The 15,429-nt window shown below is 35.9% G+C and overlaps 1 protein-coding gene across 1 annotated transcript in view; it reads left to right on the top strand.

Annotated features, from left to right (window-relative positions):
* Positions 1-621: 621 nt before the first annotated feature.
* The window catches only part of LOC107746469 (atrial natriuretic peptide receptor 2), a 56,787-nt gene continuing 41,979 nt past the window's right edge, over positions 622-15,429 (top strand). Inside the window, exons 1-4 of the mRNA XM_016560691.1 lie at positions 622-1,556; positions 9,238-9,425; positions 13,193-13,306; positions 14,556-14,691. Of these exons, the coding sequence (XP_016416177.1) occupies positions 875-1,556; positions 9,238-9,425; positions 13,193-13,306; positions 14,556-14,691 (1,120 nt within the window). The 5' untranslated portion in view covers positions 622-874. The remainder of the gene's footprint in view (positions 1,557-9,237; positions 9,426-13,192; positions 13,307-14,555; positions 14,692-15,429) is intronic.

Raw genomic sequence — 15,429 nt, 5'->3', positions numbered from 1 at the left:
CGAAGGCGGGTAGTGTTGTAGCCTACTGTAAGCACATTTTGTTTCAACATTTTGTGTCTCAGACTTTATAATTTTCATATATTTATCTTTTAAAAATCTCAGAAATCTAACTATTAGGCCTTCCCATCAAACCCCGTAATATTCTGAAAACGTTAATTTTGGGTTATACAATTAATCCTAAAATAGGCTAACCGTTAGCAAGATATGTTCTGTAGCCTATAGTAGGCCTAATACAGTTAAAGTTTCTGCATGAATTTATTGTGGTAGGCTATTCAAATTAACTTGTCCCAATAACTAGCTATGTCATCACCACCCTAACCCACCTCAGTTAAATTATAAGCATTTTAATTGATAAACATGCTTTAATCATTTCCTACTTGGCTTATTGATGAGTCGAAAAAAAGTTTGTTTAGGCTAATAGGGCGATCAAACATTGAAACAATACAGCTAGGGACATTTAGAATCGCTACCTTTTAAACTGTCGTACAGCGATAAACCCCGCTGAAATTCACTCTAACTCACTGAAGGAGAATATATTTGACCTGCAGACAGAGGGAGCCGTTAACTAGAGGATCGGTTAGTAGCTGTCATGACGTGTAGGGGCAGCGCGAGGGCCGCGCGCGGTGAAGTTGCGCTCATCTGGCTCTTCACACACGAACACACGCGCACTGACTCTCACTGAGGAGTCCATCAAATAAAGCACCAGGAGACTCTGTCAAGCAATTTAGTTGGACTACAAAGGAGAAAGGCGCCACGAATGGATCGTACTCTTTATTTAAAAGAGGATTTTTCTCATTGAAGTTTGATTTGAGAAGAATAAATCCTATTACCTGGCGCGCTTACACTAGGATTTGTTTGTCGATCGGGACTTAAGATGGGATATCGTTTTTTCATTGCGCTGCTTTTATACGTACTCGTACCGGGATGCAGAACAGAAAACGACAATATTACCGTAGCGGTGATGCTGCCTGACAATCTGAAGTATTCGTGGGCATCGCCGCGCGTCCTCCCCGCGATCCGGATGGCGCAAGAGCAAATCCAGAAGAGCGGACTTTTAAGAGGACACACCATCAACCTCCTGAACTACAGCACAGAGGATTCCTCTGGTTCTTGCTCGGAAATCGAGGCACAGATTATCGCCGTGGACACAAAACTTTACAACAAACCAGACGCGTTCATCGGACCCGGCTGCACGTACTCGGTCGCGTCCGTCGGACGGTTTGCGTCCCACTGGAAGCTCCCCCTGATAACCGCGGGAGGACCAGCGTATGGCTTTGATAAGTCGGAAGAGTTTAAAACTATCTTCAGGACGGGCCCGACCACCACGAAACTCGGAGACTTTGTCAGTTATCTGCACGCCTATTTTAACTGGAGCAGTCGCGCGCTGATGATCTTCCACGACCTCAAACAAGACGACCGGCCTCATTACTTCCTCTCCGAGGGCATTTACACACTTCTGCGAGAGGAAAACATCACCGTGGAGGCTTTCCCTTACGAAGATTCGCAGACTTTCAATTATAAAAACATCATCACATTTATAAAGGACAACGGGAGAAGTAAGTTTTAAATTCAGTTCGACAAAGATTTGATGATTCTAGCCACTATGTTTAAGCCTCTAAAATGAAAGAAAAAAAATTGCAAATCATTTTACTCCACTCCAATCAATACATTTTAAATTACACTGCGGCCAAGTAAAAAATAAAGGAATGAATACAGGGAAACATTTCCATCTGATTTATACATATAGCCTACGTATACATAGGCTATACATAATGTGTCGGTTTAACTTTATTTTTTACCCAAACTGACAGATAAAAATACATACAGACATAGTTTATTTGCATTTTATGCATCTTATTCGTACTGTATCCTATTGTACATTAGTACATCACATGATACTTAAAAGAAATAGCACCATATGGGTATAACCGTGGAAAATACCGTACATCAAAATACCACAGTATTACTCTCTGTTTTGGTCACTGTTACCCCTCTTGCCCACACACACACAGTTTACCTTCTTTAATCAATAAAGCGTGTTTGTGTTATTGCTTAAAGCATCCCTCTTCGGCAACCACATTGACATTTTTGATCCAATATATCTGAAATCTGAAGACTACAATGAGGCATTGACAGCTTTGGTTTAGGACTGACACCACCTGTGTTTCCCCGGGCTGTATTTTTGGCCCTGTGGTGCCCTGTGCGAGTTATTTACAGCACCACCAAAACAGGAGGGCATGCACCCTATTCACTGTTAATAAAGCAATGTAGTCAACGCCTTTGGATACTTTGTGTACAGTTACCTACCAAACACTTCTTTTTACAGTTCTTAAAATTTCTTTAACTGAAACTTATTGAAATGTGTAGGCAGAATTCAAAAGAATTAAAAAAGAAGACGATATATTTGACAATAAATTAAAAACATTTAATTTTTTTAGTTTCTTACAAAACCACACATGAACTGGTGTTTCAAAGACCCCAGAAACCAAAACTCCAATATTCTTTTTTACATTAATTGAGACAAATGATTCTTGATAAGTAGGGGGTTCTCTGTTGAACTTAAGGTGATGCAGAGAACTCTTGAACTTCCTTATTTTCAAGAGTGTGGCTTGATTCCTTGTTTAGTTACAGTGCTTGACATTCTCATAACCCTTTAAACTGTCAAACACAATTATTGTGGCAGAACTGCAATAATGCATGGAATGAGGAGAGCAGAGGGTGCTTCTACTAAATACTGAGCAGAGGGTCTGAATACTTAGGGCCGTGTGATATTTCAGTTTTTCTTTTTTTTTAATAAATCTGCAAAAATGTCAACAATTCTGTGTTTTTCTGTCAATATGGGGTGCTGTGTGTACATTAATGAGGAAAAAAAATTAACTTAAATGATTTTAGCAAATGGCTGCAATATAACAAAGAGTGAAAAATTTAAGGGGGTCTGAATACTTTCCGTACCCACTGTATGTCACTGAAGTCTTTGTGTCTACACTCTGGATATCAGTGTCTTATTTTTATTTAAGTCCCTGAAGATTCACACAGCACAATATATTAAACATTAAATATATTAATGCACTTTTATTAGTTTAAAAAATATATTTAATAGTAAATAAGAAAGCACACAGCTGGTCACTTTGTAGTGCGTCAACACTAATTGTGTAACGATACTGAAGGATATGATGCATTAAGTCCAGATTTCTTAGATTTTGTTTATATGTGGATGTTGTAACAGACCAAATGCTGTTACTCTAAAATGATGATATCACAGTTGAATAACTCGAGTAAATAATGTTTTATTTCACTGTTTTTTGTACTGTTAGACAACAAAAATTTTAGATGAGAGTGCTCAGAAGAAGAAGCACTCGGTAATAAAGGAATGTTGCAACAAATAAACAGATTTTCACATTTAGACTTTTATATATCTCTTTTTCACTATCGTTTTCTCATATTTCTTGCTAAATATATACACCTAAAAATATAAAAAACAAATGCACGTAAAGTTGCCTGGGTCTTATAAACTTAATTTAGGCATGGAAAAAATAATTTTCACCCCTCCTGGATATCAGACGTAACTAAAGTTTTTGTTCCCAGCCTCAGGACAATTGTGAATTGATATACAGTGTTTCTTTGATTGTAGAGCTGTACCAAATAATGATGTTTTGTCAGGTGAAAGTTGCTCAGATATTTTCACTTTAAAGTAATTAGGCCATTATTACTGGTAAGTTAAATGGAGCGTCATGCATTGTATTTTTGACGGGGCACCAGTCGTTGCATGTGCCTAGTTTCTGTGATGACAAATATTTGTTAAATAAAACGTGTTGAACTGTGGACATATTTAGGATACAACCCAGACACTGACATAAGCACAAAATATTTCATATTGATAAGTTTATCTCCGCAGTGCAGCTCTTTTGATTTCAGTGACACATAAAATCAATAGAAGATTTTGTCTGGTTTGAAGCTGAAAACAGCTGCAGCTGGCAGGGAAGATGCAGCACATTCAGTATCAGACCACATTTACTGGTTAGATGGTGTCACTGTTTCCCATTTTGTATTTTGTATTTTGTATTGTACTGATTGCATTGTATTTGCCACAGTTAAGTCATTTTCCATGAAATATCAGATGTGGGAAATGCTTTCTGCACGCAGCCTGAATGCACTGACCTAAACGCAACCTCAGACTACTCATGAACTTGCAGCTTAGTTGTTTTAAAATGTCTGAATGATTCATGATTTGGAATTCCTCATAGTTTACGAAAAAGGTTTGCACAACATAAAAGGCTCAAGTCTTAAGTTTTAGTCATTATAATGTTACAAATCCAATCATAAGAAGAATATTTTCATGTTCTATGCTAAGTGATGTCTTCATCAAAAGTGTAGTATTTATGTGAGTTTGGGAGTATTCATCCCTTAGGCCATGTCCACACGTACACGGGTATTTTTATAAACGGAGTTTTTCCTTCTTCCTTTTTAAAAAAAATCTCCGTCCACACGAAAACGCAAAAGCATAATATGAAGCACTCTCAAGAGCATGCCAAACCAACAGGTGGCGATATAATCTCAACCGTAAAGCCATGTTGGCCAATCAGTAGCCTGAAAATGTTCCCAGTTGGCAGAGATAACAGCGCATGCTCCGACGTCACAAGCCAAAATCTCCGGTTTCGCTGTCTACACGATAACACTGCAACCAGAGTTTTTGAAAATCTTCACCCTGGCAGGAGTTTTAAAAAATGTTCGGTTTCAGTGACCTGGTGCTGCATTTGCGTGTGGACGAACGGCCAAACCGCATAGAAAAAGCTGCGGTTTTGAAAATACCCGCGTTCGTGTGGACAGGGCCTTAGTCTAAATAAGTCAGATCAATGACTTTCGTAGCTGAATCCACACTGCCATGGCAACACAGATCCATGTCTCCCAGTGTCTCCTTTGAACATGCAAGGCAAAGGAAAGCCCCACACTGCTTACAGCTTTTAACAAAGACGTAATTGTCATTTACAGCTACGTCTTTGGCAGTGGTCGATAAAGAATACTTAGAATATGATCCCTCAACATCAATAGATAAAAAATGAAAGAAGGTTGTATTACAGTGATGTACAGTTTTATACTCTTACAGACTGTCCTCAGATTACTGCTCTTATCATAACCTCAGTCTGTCATGTTTGGTTTATTAGTGCTGTAGCCTATGTTTACTAAAGTACGTCACCAAAATAAGCGATTATCTGATAATATTTACCTTATCGTTTAGTAGTCTTTGGGAGCAGGTCAACATACCTAGATTGTTATGACATTTAACTACCCTGTTATTGTGTGTGAACATTTAGAACACTTGTATGGCTAATTGCTTGCAGTTGCCGTTTTACTGTTAGCTTGATTGGCTGCTCGCAGATCCTGATTAGCCATGTCTTGTACTCACTGGTAAGATGCATTTATTAACATATTGCCAGTCAGCCCCATGTATGACCTTTTGTTCTGGATTTAACTTCAGTAATGTTAAGGTAATGAATCCAATATGAAATAAGCTTTTAAATTTTTTTTAATAATACAAGATGTGTCAGAGAATGTAGTGGATGCATTTGTGACAGATAAAACACCTGCTAATGCGCCCATGCAGTTTGAAACCTGACTTTCTTGATGTCCTAATCCTACTCTGCCCCCCTCGTCCCCATCTCTCAACAATCTCAAAAATAAAAGGTTAACTGCCCATGAAAAAAAAAAAGTATAGAAAGTTACAAAAAGTCAGACTGGTGGTCTAAAAGCATGCTTAAGCATATAAACCCTAAAACATACATTAATTACGTTGTCATAACTATGTAATTACTAATAAGAACCCCCACAAACCAACAATAAACACAGCAGACATTTACAAAATTGGATATTGAGTAGTTGTATTAGCGAATCCAACAACCTACAGCTATGTTAAAAGGAAACTGTAGCTATTTAACTTAGTGAAATTGTTTATTCTGATTATTAATAATTATTAAGATATCTGCCTATTTATTGAACATAATTGAAAAGTGTCCTATTATATTGCTGTTGCAGTGTTTTATAAAAGCATGGTCACTTTAAAATCACTAACGCACACCACATTGTGTGAAAGTCTCAGTTACAATTGGTTGGTTTTAATAAATTGGTCTTATATAGACTTTATATGTATAGATGCATAACCCATTTTAGATGTGTATAACCTTCAATGAGGATGATAACTTATTATTTTAAAAATACAGCAATTCACAGTCTAATCCTGTTTGAAGTGCTGACAATCTTAAAGCGTATTGTAAAAAGTCCTGTGAAATAAATTGCAAAGGCATCTCAAAGTAAGAGTGGTTACTTCCAGAGACATCAGAATGTCTCTCTCCCATTATTCCTCAATGAGTTTAGTTGCTATGACTCTGAGGTCAGATTAATTCATGTTTTTGGTTGTTGTTGTCTGGGCTTGTTCAGTTTGTCAACTCACATTCCATGCATTGATGAGATAATGATCCGCCTTAGGCTGTGAAATGTCATCACAAACCCTTTCTCCTTCCTTTTTTGTTTTTGTGGCCTTTTTGCCTCTTTGTTGGATAGACACATAGCAATGAGACAGGAAATGATGGGGAAATGGGATCAGAAAATGTTGCGAGCTGGATTCAAACTCTCATTGCCCATATGAGCAACACATTTCATTTTGTCAGAGCACATGCTGCACCTTTCCTTTTCTTTTAGATTACATGTGGGAAACATACAGAGGCTATTGTACTTATGCCCAGCTTAGTCTCATTGTTTACACAAATATATTTGTACATAACATTTACAGGAACATAAACATACTTTTTTATGCTTGGGCAGATGCTGAAATGTACAATATGGATGTACTGGCAGCATGCCTTTAGTTGCTAATCGCTGAAAATCTTATCCTGATCTACTTCATAAAGGTATGCATAACATGGATATCATGCATTTGATATCACGAATGTAAAACCTTTGTCTTAACTCTTCTTAAGGGGCCAAAATTCTGTATTTTAAACAAGTGCGGGATTTTGTGGTTGTGGTTGCTATTTGTAGATTAAGATTTCTAACTAAAGACTTGAATTTTGATCTGTTCCTTAAAAACAATGTATTCTGAAAGTTGTTCTGAGTGGTTCTTAGCATGTTACAGTATACTGTTAGGTTGTTTTGGGTGGTTGCTAGGTGCTTATTTACTGGTTCAAGTCGGGAAAAACTCTCATTCAAATTTTCAAGCTGCACAATTTGGGGTATTCATATCTGCAGCACAAACGAAGTAGGAGGTACATGCCAAACTTAAATCCAGTTGTTGAAATGCCTATCCTTCAGTATGAGCCATAATAATAATAATGTCTTCCTGATTAATCTGTTTCTGAATCATAATTTAAATGATATTTTTTTTAATGGCAAAAGGTTCATTCTGACAATTAGATGTCAGAAATCACTGAAAGCCTTCATAAGAACATTTCTAAGTTACATTCATGAAACCTACATATTTTTGCCTCTCAAATGAATGAAAGCAGATTAAAACCAAATGTCCAATAGCTGAATTGGAGACAGTGTTGGCATGTGTGTATATGAAAGAGCGAGCATTAGGTTGCTCAAACGTTTGAACGATCTATAACAGATGCGGGACGCTACACAAACTCCAAACACACACCTCACACAAACAATAGACCGGAGTGTACTCTTGAAAAGACTGCAGTTAAGGGAATTATACGGTCCTTTTTAAAAATCCAACTCACGGCATATCAAATTCAGACATGTCTGAGATGATCGAGTGAATCAATAGCACATCTTTTATTTTTCTTCATTTGATATAAGCATATTTTCAAAGAGTCACAAACAGTGACATCAGTGTTGTTTGCCACCAGTTGTGACAGTTTCGAATAAACAAAGCACCACTGAGCATCTTTTGAGCAGTGCACAAAACAAACAAAAGATTTTAACAAAATGACCTAGTGCAAACATTCAACAAATCACAAAAACCGCAAGCACATTTCATAACCTCATCATAGACTCTTTTGACACAAAATGTTCTCCAACAGTTTTCATGGGCTTTGTATCAGCCAGGCCCAGGCAGATCCTTATAAATTCTATAACACCGCTGAACATTTTCCTAGCCTTTTTGTACATTTGTCTTGGAGCGCTTCCAGGAGACAGCAGGACTACTTGGCATGCATTTGTCTACACTGTGTTGGAAGAGCTGAGAATTTGGGGGCTGGAGGCAGACTGGGGCCGGCTTTGGTCTAACACTTAAGGAAATGTCTGCTAACTGGGAGTCTGGCCCCTGAGCTGGCAGAAGCAGTACCGAAAGACACTGCTAATGGAAACAATATATACCCATAGCGTAGACGCCAAGAAAAACATACACACACATATGTAGACGATTTCACGTGTGCATCAATATGGTGCCATGCAGCAAGGAAGAGTACACCTCTGTGCTTCGATCCATCCTCTTAAGAGCTAGAAGCAACCCACAAATCATTTTCATCTGTGCATCCAGCAAATTTTAGTGGTACTATCGTAAATATTCAACATGTTGAATATTTACGATCAGAAATCCTGATGTGTGGGGGGGAACATCAGGGTATGTTGTTTAATTAATGTTTATTGCATTATTTGTTTGTGTTAACATTATGGTGTTTTGTATTTGTGTGTATATGACACGTTGTACCTTCTATGTCTTAATACTTAACTCAACTTGTGAAAAATTTACTTGTGATGAACTGTGACTTATCATGTGGCTTTCTCTACCCATGATATTACGGTGGTTGACAGTATATGTTAAAGGTACAAAACAGGTTTTAGCAGCAGTGTGGGCCTTTTCTTTTTTAAATTACATATTTAAACTAAAGTTTACAGTTTGTTCTGTAAATATGTTTACATTTTTACAGTATTTTGACAGAATTATTCTTGCAAAAGTGTACTGTTGCTTATACTTTTGGTAATGATTGCAAGAAACCCCAAACCCCTAAGTATTAAACTTTGGCGCAACTTGTCTCACACCATTTGTGTTACAGACATTGATGGGACATCAAACTGTGGCACTGAGGACAGGCATGCTATTACCTTTTTAAATGACATCATCAGACAATTTCTTTCCCTTAACTGCAATGAAATTGGCAACTCAAATATACTTACACTGAAGGAGGGAGCCCAAAAATGTGAATGATTTAGGATATCATAAGAGTAACAATTATATTTATGTTAAAAAAGTAAACATTTTGTTTCTATATAAAGTTTTTTTTCTTTCTACTACAGTTGTGTATATCTGTGGACCTCTACAGACGTTTTTCCAAATAATGAAGCTCTTTGAGGTTGAGGTGAAGAACCCAGAGGACTACGCCATCTTCTACCTTGATGTGTTTGCAGAGAGTTTAAGTGGCGATGTTCCAATGCCCTGGCAGAGTTCAGAGATACTGTGGAATGACCCCATCAAGCTATTCCAGGTATAATTAATAATTCCCATAATAACCACTGAGCTTTAGCATAACAGCCCCAGTGGCATTTGTCTGCGTTTGAGATTGCTTGAGTAGCTGCTTAACACTTCAAATTGTTTTCTACCTTACATTATAATTCAAGGTGAGTAATTTAGTTTTTATGTTAATGTACTTCTTTAATGCAGAATTAAATTTGAAGGTTTTTGCAAAGTTGTTTTGACAGGTTTTCGTCTGAAAGAAGAAAGTCATATACACCTAGAATGACTTGAGGGTGAGTAATTTATGGGCTAATTTTCATTTTTGGGTGAACTAACCCTTTAATTTAACTAATACTCAGCTGAAAAGACCTCCTGGTTGCTTTGATTGTGAATAATCCATTAGGCTTCCATTTACTTAAATTAGTGTTTTTGCAGTCATTTCTCTTGAGGTTGGTTAATGCAGCTAGAATGAAGAAACAAGAAATGTGTGTTATATAAAATGTTACTTTTGGAAGAACAATTAAAAATAATATTGAATTAACACAAACCAAATAACCAATAATTAAAATTAATATTGAATAGACACAATAAAACCAAGTTACTTTTTCAAATAATTAAGGGCAGAAGGCTTGGGTGGTCCAATGAGGCCCCCAGATACACGTCTTTGGGGCCATCCACCCCTCACCACCCCTACCTTATCTCACTTTAATTGACAATGAAATATGTAACAATATATTTACAAGTACAACAGGATATACTGTATATCTGTATGTGTTATTGGGTGTAAGCGTAAACATCAGCACCACCTTTATTGTTTTTTTTAATTATTAAAATACTTTTTTTCTTAAACCATCTTGAAAGTTGTCATCAAAATAATTTTGTACCATTAATGTACCCTTTCTTGTCATGCTTTTTAAATTCAGTCTTTACAAAATGTTTATTGACAGATAATTGAGTCAAACAGCTTAGGGACCATTTAGAGAGTACTTTTAAACTTGATTTGGAGCTGTTCCTTTGGCAGTTTAATGTGCATTACACAACATCCTAATGTGATGAACAAGTTATATATATATTTTTTTTAGCTTGAATGTTCTTGCTTGACATTTATTGAACAGACTGTCAATAACTGTTTTCACTGTTTTAAACAGTGAGGACCAACTTGCATTCCACAGTTTAATCAATTAATATGAATATTACAGTATTAATAATTAATATTACAGTAAACATCTTAAAAAAATTATGAGAGAATATTAAAAATATTGTCATTTGTATTTTAAAGATGAACCAAAGTCTTATGCATTTAGAACAAAATAAGTGAGTAAATAATTTTTTGGGTGAACTATCCCAGTAATTGATTTTGCTACCACATGTCTTTCAGTACATCAGTTTGTCATTAATGGATCATTCAATGCCTGAACCCTATGTTCCAGAATGACTCACTTTAAAGCGTCTTACATTTTCAAAGACAACTTTGACAATGTTGTTGAGTATGACAAGACAGTGACCATGTATATGTAATGTCAAGGTGTCAATATCATAATGCAGTGTCATAATGCAGTTGTCAGTGTCAAAACCCTGGAGTCTTTGAAAATGTAAGACATTATGATATTTTGATATTATGATATTTGTTTGTTTGTTTCTTTGATTGTTTATTAACTGAATGCATGGACACTGAAAGTTACAAATATTAATAACAGATAACTCTGGTAGAAGGAACACCTTCACATTATGTAACACTTAAAACTATGAATCATACAGTAATATGCAAAAAGTATGACCAGATGAAATATGCACAAAGACAAAATGATAAATTCTGAATTACGTATTTTCAATACAATTAAATGAAAAAAAAAACACACATAAATGTGTCATAAAATGGTCTATATCAGGGGTTTTCAAACTTTTTGGAGCCAGGGACCCCTTACAGGGGAGAGGATTTTCCAAGGACCCCCTCATAATTATAACAGTGTTTAAGGCTAAAGTTTAATGTGGGTAGGAGGAATGAACATAATATGAATGTTTTATTGGCGCATTGTATATGTACTTTTTAATACTACAGCATAATATAATTAAATTGACCATATTTTCCGGAAAGTTGCACCAGGTCAGGGGGAAAAAAAACAAAACAAAACATAAGTTGCATCAGTGTGTAAGTCGCGTTTTACTATTACTTTCAGAAATCATTTAAATACTGAATAGGTCTAAATAAAACGAATGTTACATTATATATTATACATTATAATTGTTACATTAAAAAAAACATTATAAACACTAACATGAATTTTACTTCCCCTAACTCCAAATCATTTAAATTTTGTGGCATTCATAACAGAACAAAAATAAATGAATATATATGTATAAAAAAAATTAATTATAGTGCCGATCATTACAAACAACATTCATTTTGAATGCCATAGGCGCCGATCCCGTGAAAAACACACGATAGTCTTCGTTCATTTTAACCAATAAGAAATGGATTGCAGCTTTTACAACTTTATTCTCGTATTTATAGTTCATTTGAGGCAATTTTTGGCATTATTTTAATCGAGAGTGCATTATTGTAATAGGAGAGGGCGCCAGCACGAATCTCTCAGCTTACAGCGGGCTTGCTCTCCATTATATATATAGTGATCATGGCTCTGCGCTCCCTCAAATATTACGTGTAACTCAAACTTTGTCCTGTGTACGCGCGAATAAGTGCTTTTTGTAAACAGGTATTTATTAAATAATTTTATTTACTGAAGCACAACCCTCATATAAAGAATGTGTGTATTATTTGGTTGGTAATTGCAAGATAAATTTTGTGTAGTGAATTCATCAAACGCACCATCGAACGGAGTATAGCCTACTCTAGAAAAAAATTAACACCCAGTATAATGAATTACTGCGTAATGAGAATGTTTAAATATGTTAAGCATTTGTTGCGTATGTGTATGATAACTTAGCCCGGTTATTTTGTGTAAACAGCGGTGAAAATGTGTCTTATAAAAAAAATAAAATGCTTGTTTTTTGCACCCACCGGCAGTAACATAAATCGGCGCCTACCGCTATGTCCATAACAAACTAAACTTACTTACTAAACCCCTCTGCGATACAGTCTACTTGTCAAACAGACATGAGAAATATATTTAGCTATATAAACCTTGAAGTGCCCACTTTTAAGTGTTTACACTTATTTGACATTAATGCATTATATGTCACTTTGGAATATAAATCATAGCATGTTTCAGAAGATAAAAAACACAAGTTGCAGTCCGTAAAATACGGTATAGCAAATTATTTTGCGGACCCCCTGGCTTTGCGTCACGGACCCCAGTTTGAAAACCCCTGGTCTATATGACTATGTTCTATACTGTAAGTGCTCTACAGACATGCAATATCTTAGTGTGAAAAACAGACTACAGTTTAACTTGTGTGATAATTTTTAGAATCAGTTGATTAAGTTCACAAAACCAGTCTGAATGATTTGTTCACTCATTGAGTCAATGATTCAGTTTAACCACTTTCTAGAAGTGAGTGTTATCAGTGAATGATGACTTAAATTTTAGTCTGTTCTTCACACTAAGCTTAAATTATGCACAAGTCAAGAATAATGTACAGGACAAGACAATGTCAACATGAAAGTGAGTAAATGATGACAGAATTTAAATTTTTGGTGAGTTTTTGTGAGTTAAAAAAAAACAGTTGTCAAAATTCTCAGCGACTTCTTGTGTCAAGAAATTAATATTTGCCTAGGGGTAATCATGTTGTGTTCTTTTCATGACTCTTAGCTATCTGTTTTTTTCTCCATCTCTCTAGTCTGTGTTCATTGTAACGTACCGGGAGCCAGACAGCCCTGAGTATACCGCTTTTCGCAAAGAACTCCACAAGAGAGCAATGCAGGATTTTAATGTAAAATTGGAACCCTCAATGGTGAGTTGCTCATAAACAAGATCAGGTTTTGGCATATATGCACAGCCATCTGTCACATCAGATTTAATCAAAACATTTGTACAGACTAGCGTAGTTCTCTTTTGGCCTTCTATCACTGCCTTGAAAATATTGAGCATTCTGTTCAGCTCTATAGGCTTTTGGTAGCTAAACTGTGTTTCCTTTTACCGCAAGATCAGATATGACACTAAAAAGCACTTGAATCATAAGTTTGGCTTCCTCATGTCAGTCCCATTTTCCTGAATCAGCTGTACCCTTTGACAAAAGTCGGAAACAACTCCCTGAAACCCTAGCTCCACATGTAGCTGCCAAATGAAAACATTCAGGAAATGAATCCTTAAAGCCTTTGAGTACATACTAAAATGCATGGCAATTATGAGAAAGTTAGAAATCAAATTTCTGCTTACAATAATTATACCAATTATATAATACCTATCCAGTCTATCATCCATTGTTTCGATGTCTACAGTTTCTCCAAAATATATTTGGACACATAAGCTCTTAAACAAATATCTGAATGTCATTGCATTAGAAACAAAATATTAAAGCAACTGGCATCTGCAAACAAATTCTAGAGCTAACTAGCTTAATTTTACTGAGCTATTTTTGCAATGACTTTTAACCAGCCTCTCCCAAGGTGATTTTAGCAGATGTATGAAGTTAGATCTCTTCAAGATAACACAGTCACAGAGGAATTTTGAATCTGTTGCTTTATAACTTGAAACTTCATTAACTTCATTGGAATTTAATTTACTTTATATTTGTTGTCTAATGCAATGGCATTACAATTTTCAAATGTGGCTTATACTGTTTGGGGTCACGGTATGTCGGAGTGAACAGTTGTGATAACGTGACAGTATTTTAATTATAAAAAATGAATAGATATTTTTTAGCATTTATTTGAAATTACGGTTATGTTTTTACTTGGAAAAGGTAAATTATTCAGCTTACCATGGATGTCTCAATAGCTGGGCAAGCTGTATGCTTTGGACAAGTCATATTTCTATGGTTTAAATGCTTTCTTATAATTTGATAAATTAGGTCTGCCAGATGAATAATTAATTCAGTTACATTTTTCATCAATGGACAGCCCTGTTAGTTTTACCTCACCCTATTTCTCCTTCACTGGCATATCTTACCCTATACGCTCCCCATGTCTGTACAGGATGACATGTAGTTTTAGATTTCTTGATGTTTCCCTGTAATAAATCTCTGTTTTCCTATTCCTCAGATGGATTTTATTGCCGGCTGTTTCCATGATGGTTTTGTGCTATATGCAAAAGCCCTCAGTGAAGCGTTAGCAGACGGCGTGTCTCAGAATGATGGAATCAACATAACTGTGAGAATGCAAAACCGCAGGATCTGGGGTGTGTTGAGTGTTCTCGATTTACCAATTCAAAGATACATGTTTGACAAAAGCATTTAGAATATGAACCTATGATGCTTTGACATTTGTATCAATAAGATGATCGCGGATTATAACATTTAAGCCCTTCACAGTTTGAGGATGTGATGACAAGTAACGTTTTTAACAGCAGTGTCAAGCTGGAGTGTTTTGGCAACTCCGCTCAGATTCTTTTTTTAAAGTGAGCAGAGGACTTGTAAGAGCTCTTCTGAGGTTGATTTCGGTAAACTCGCAGCCTCTCTTGCAGGGAGTGTAGAGGTCAGAGTCCTTGATTTAAAGCATGTCCCAACTAGCTTGTGGATGGAAAATCTGTTTCTAATACACAACCCATCTGCTGAGCCCTCTCCCTGGAGGAAACTACACACACTGTGCCAAACACAAACAGGAATAGGCAGAATAGTGAATGCACTGCAAAACAGTATTTTTCTTAATCAGTATTTTTTTCAGTCTTTTCAGTAAAATATTTAAACATACTGAAAACATATCTCATGATTTTGTTTCTCAACTAAATTGATCTTGATTTCAGTACATTTAAACATTTCTCTTCACAGACACAATATGTTGTTTTTTTCCCTACGTGTACGGGTCTCCGTATTTTTCAGTTTTCAAAAAGAATAAAACATAATTCAAGATATATTTAAGAGAGATTCTCTTAATAATTAACAGGTCTTAAAATTTTTTTTTTTTTTTTTTTAAAATT

This window comes from Sinocyclocheilus rhinocerous, unplaced genomic scaffold (genome assembly GCF_001515625.1).
Source record: "Sinocyclocheilus rhinocerous isolate Xijiao unplaced genomic scaffold, SAMN03320098_v1.1 scaffold739, whole genome shotgun sequence".
Taxonomy (NCBI): domain Eukaryota; kingdom Metazoa; phylum Chordata; class Actinopteri; order Cypriniformes; family Cyprinidae; genus Sinocyclocheilus; species Sinocyclocheilus rhinocerous.
This window is presented reverse-complemented; position numbering and strand designations above follow the sequence as displayed.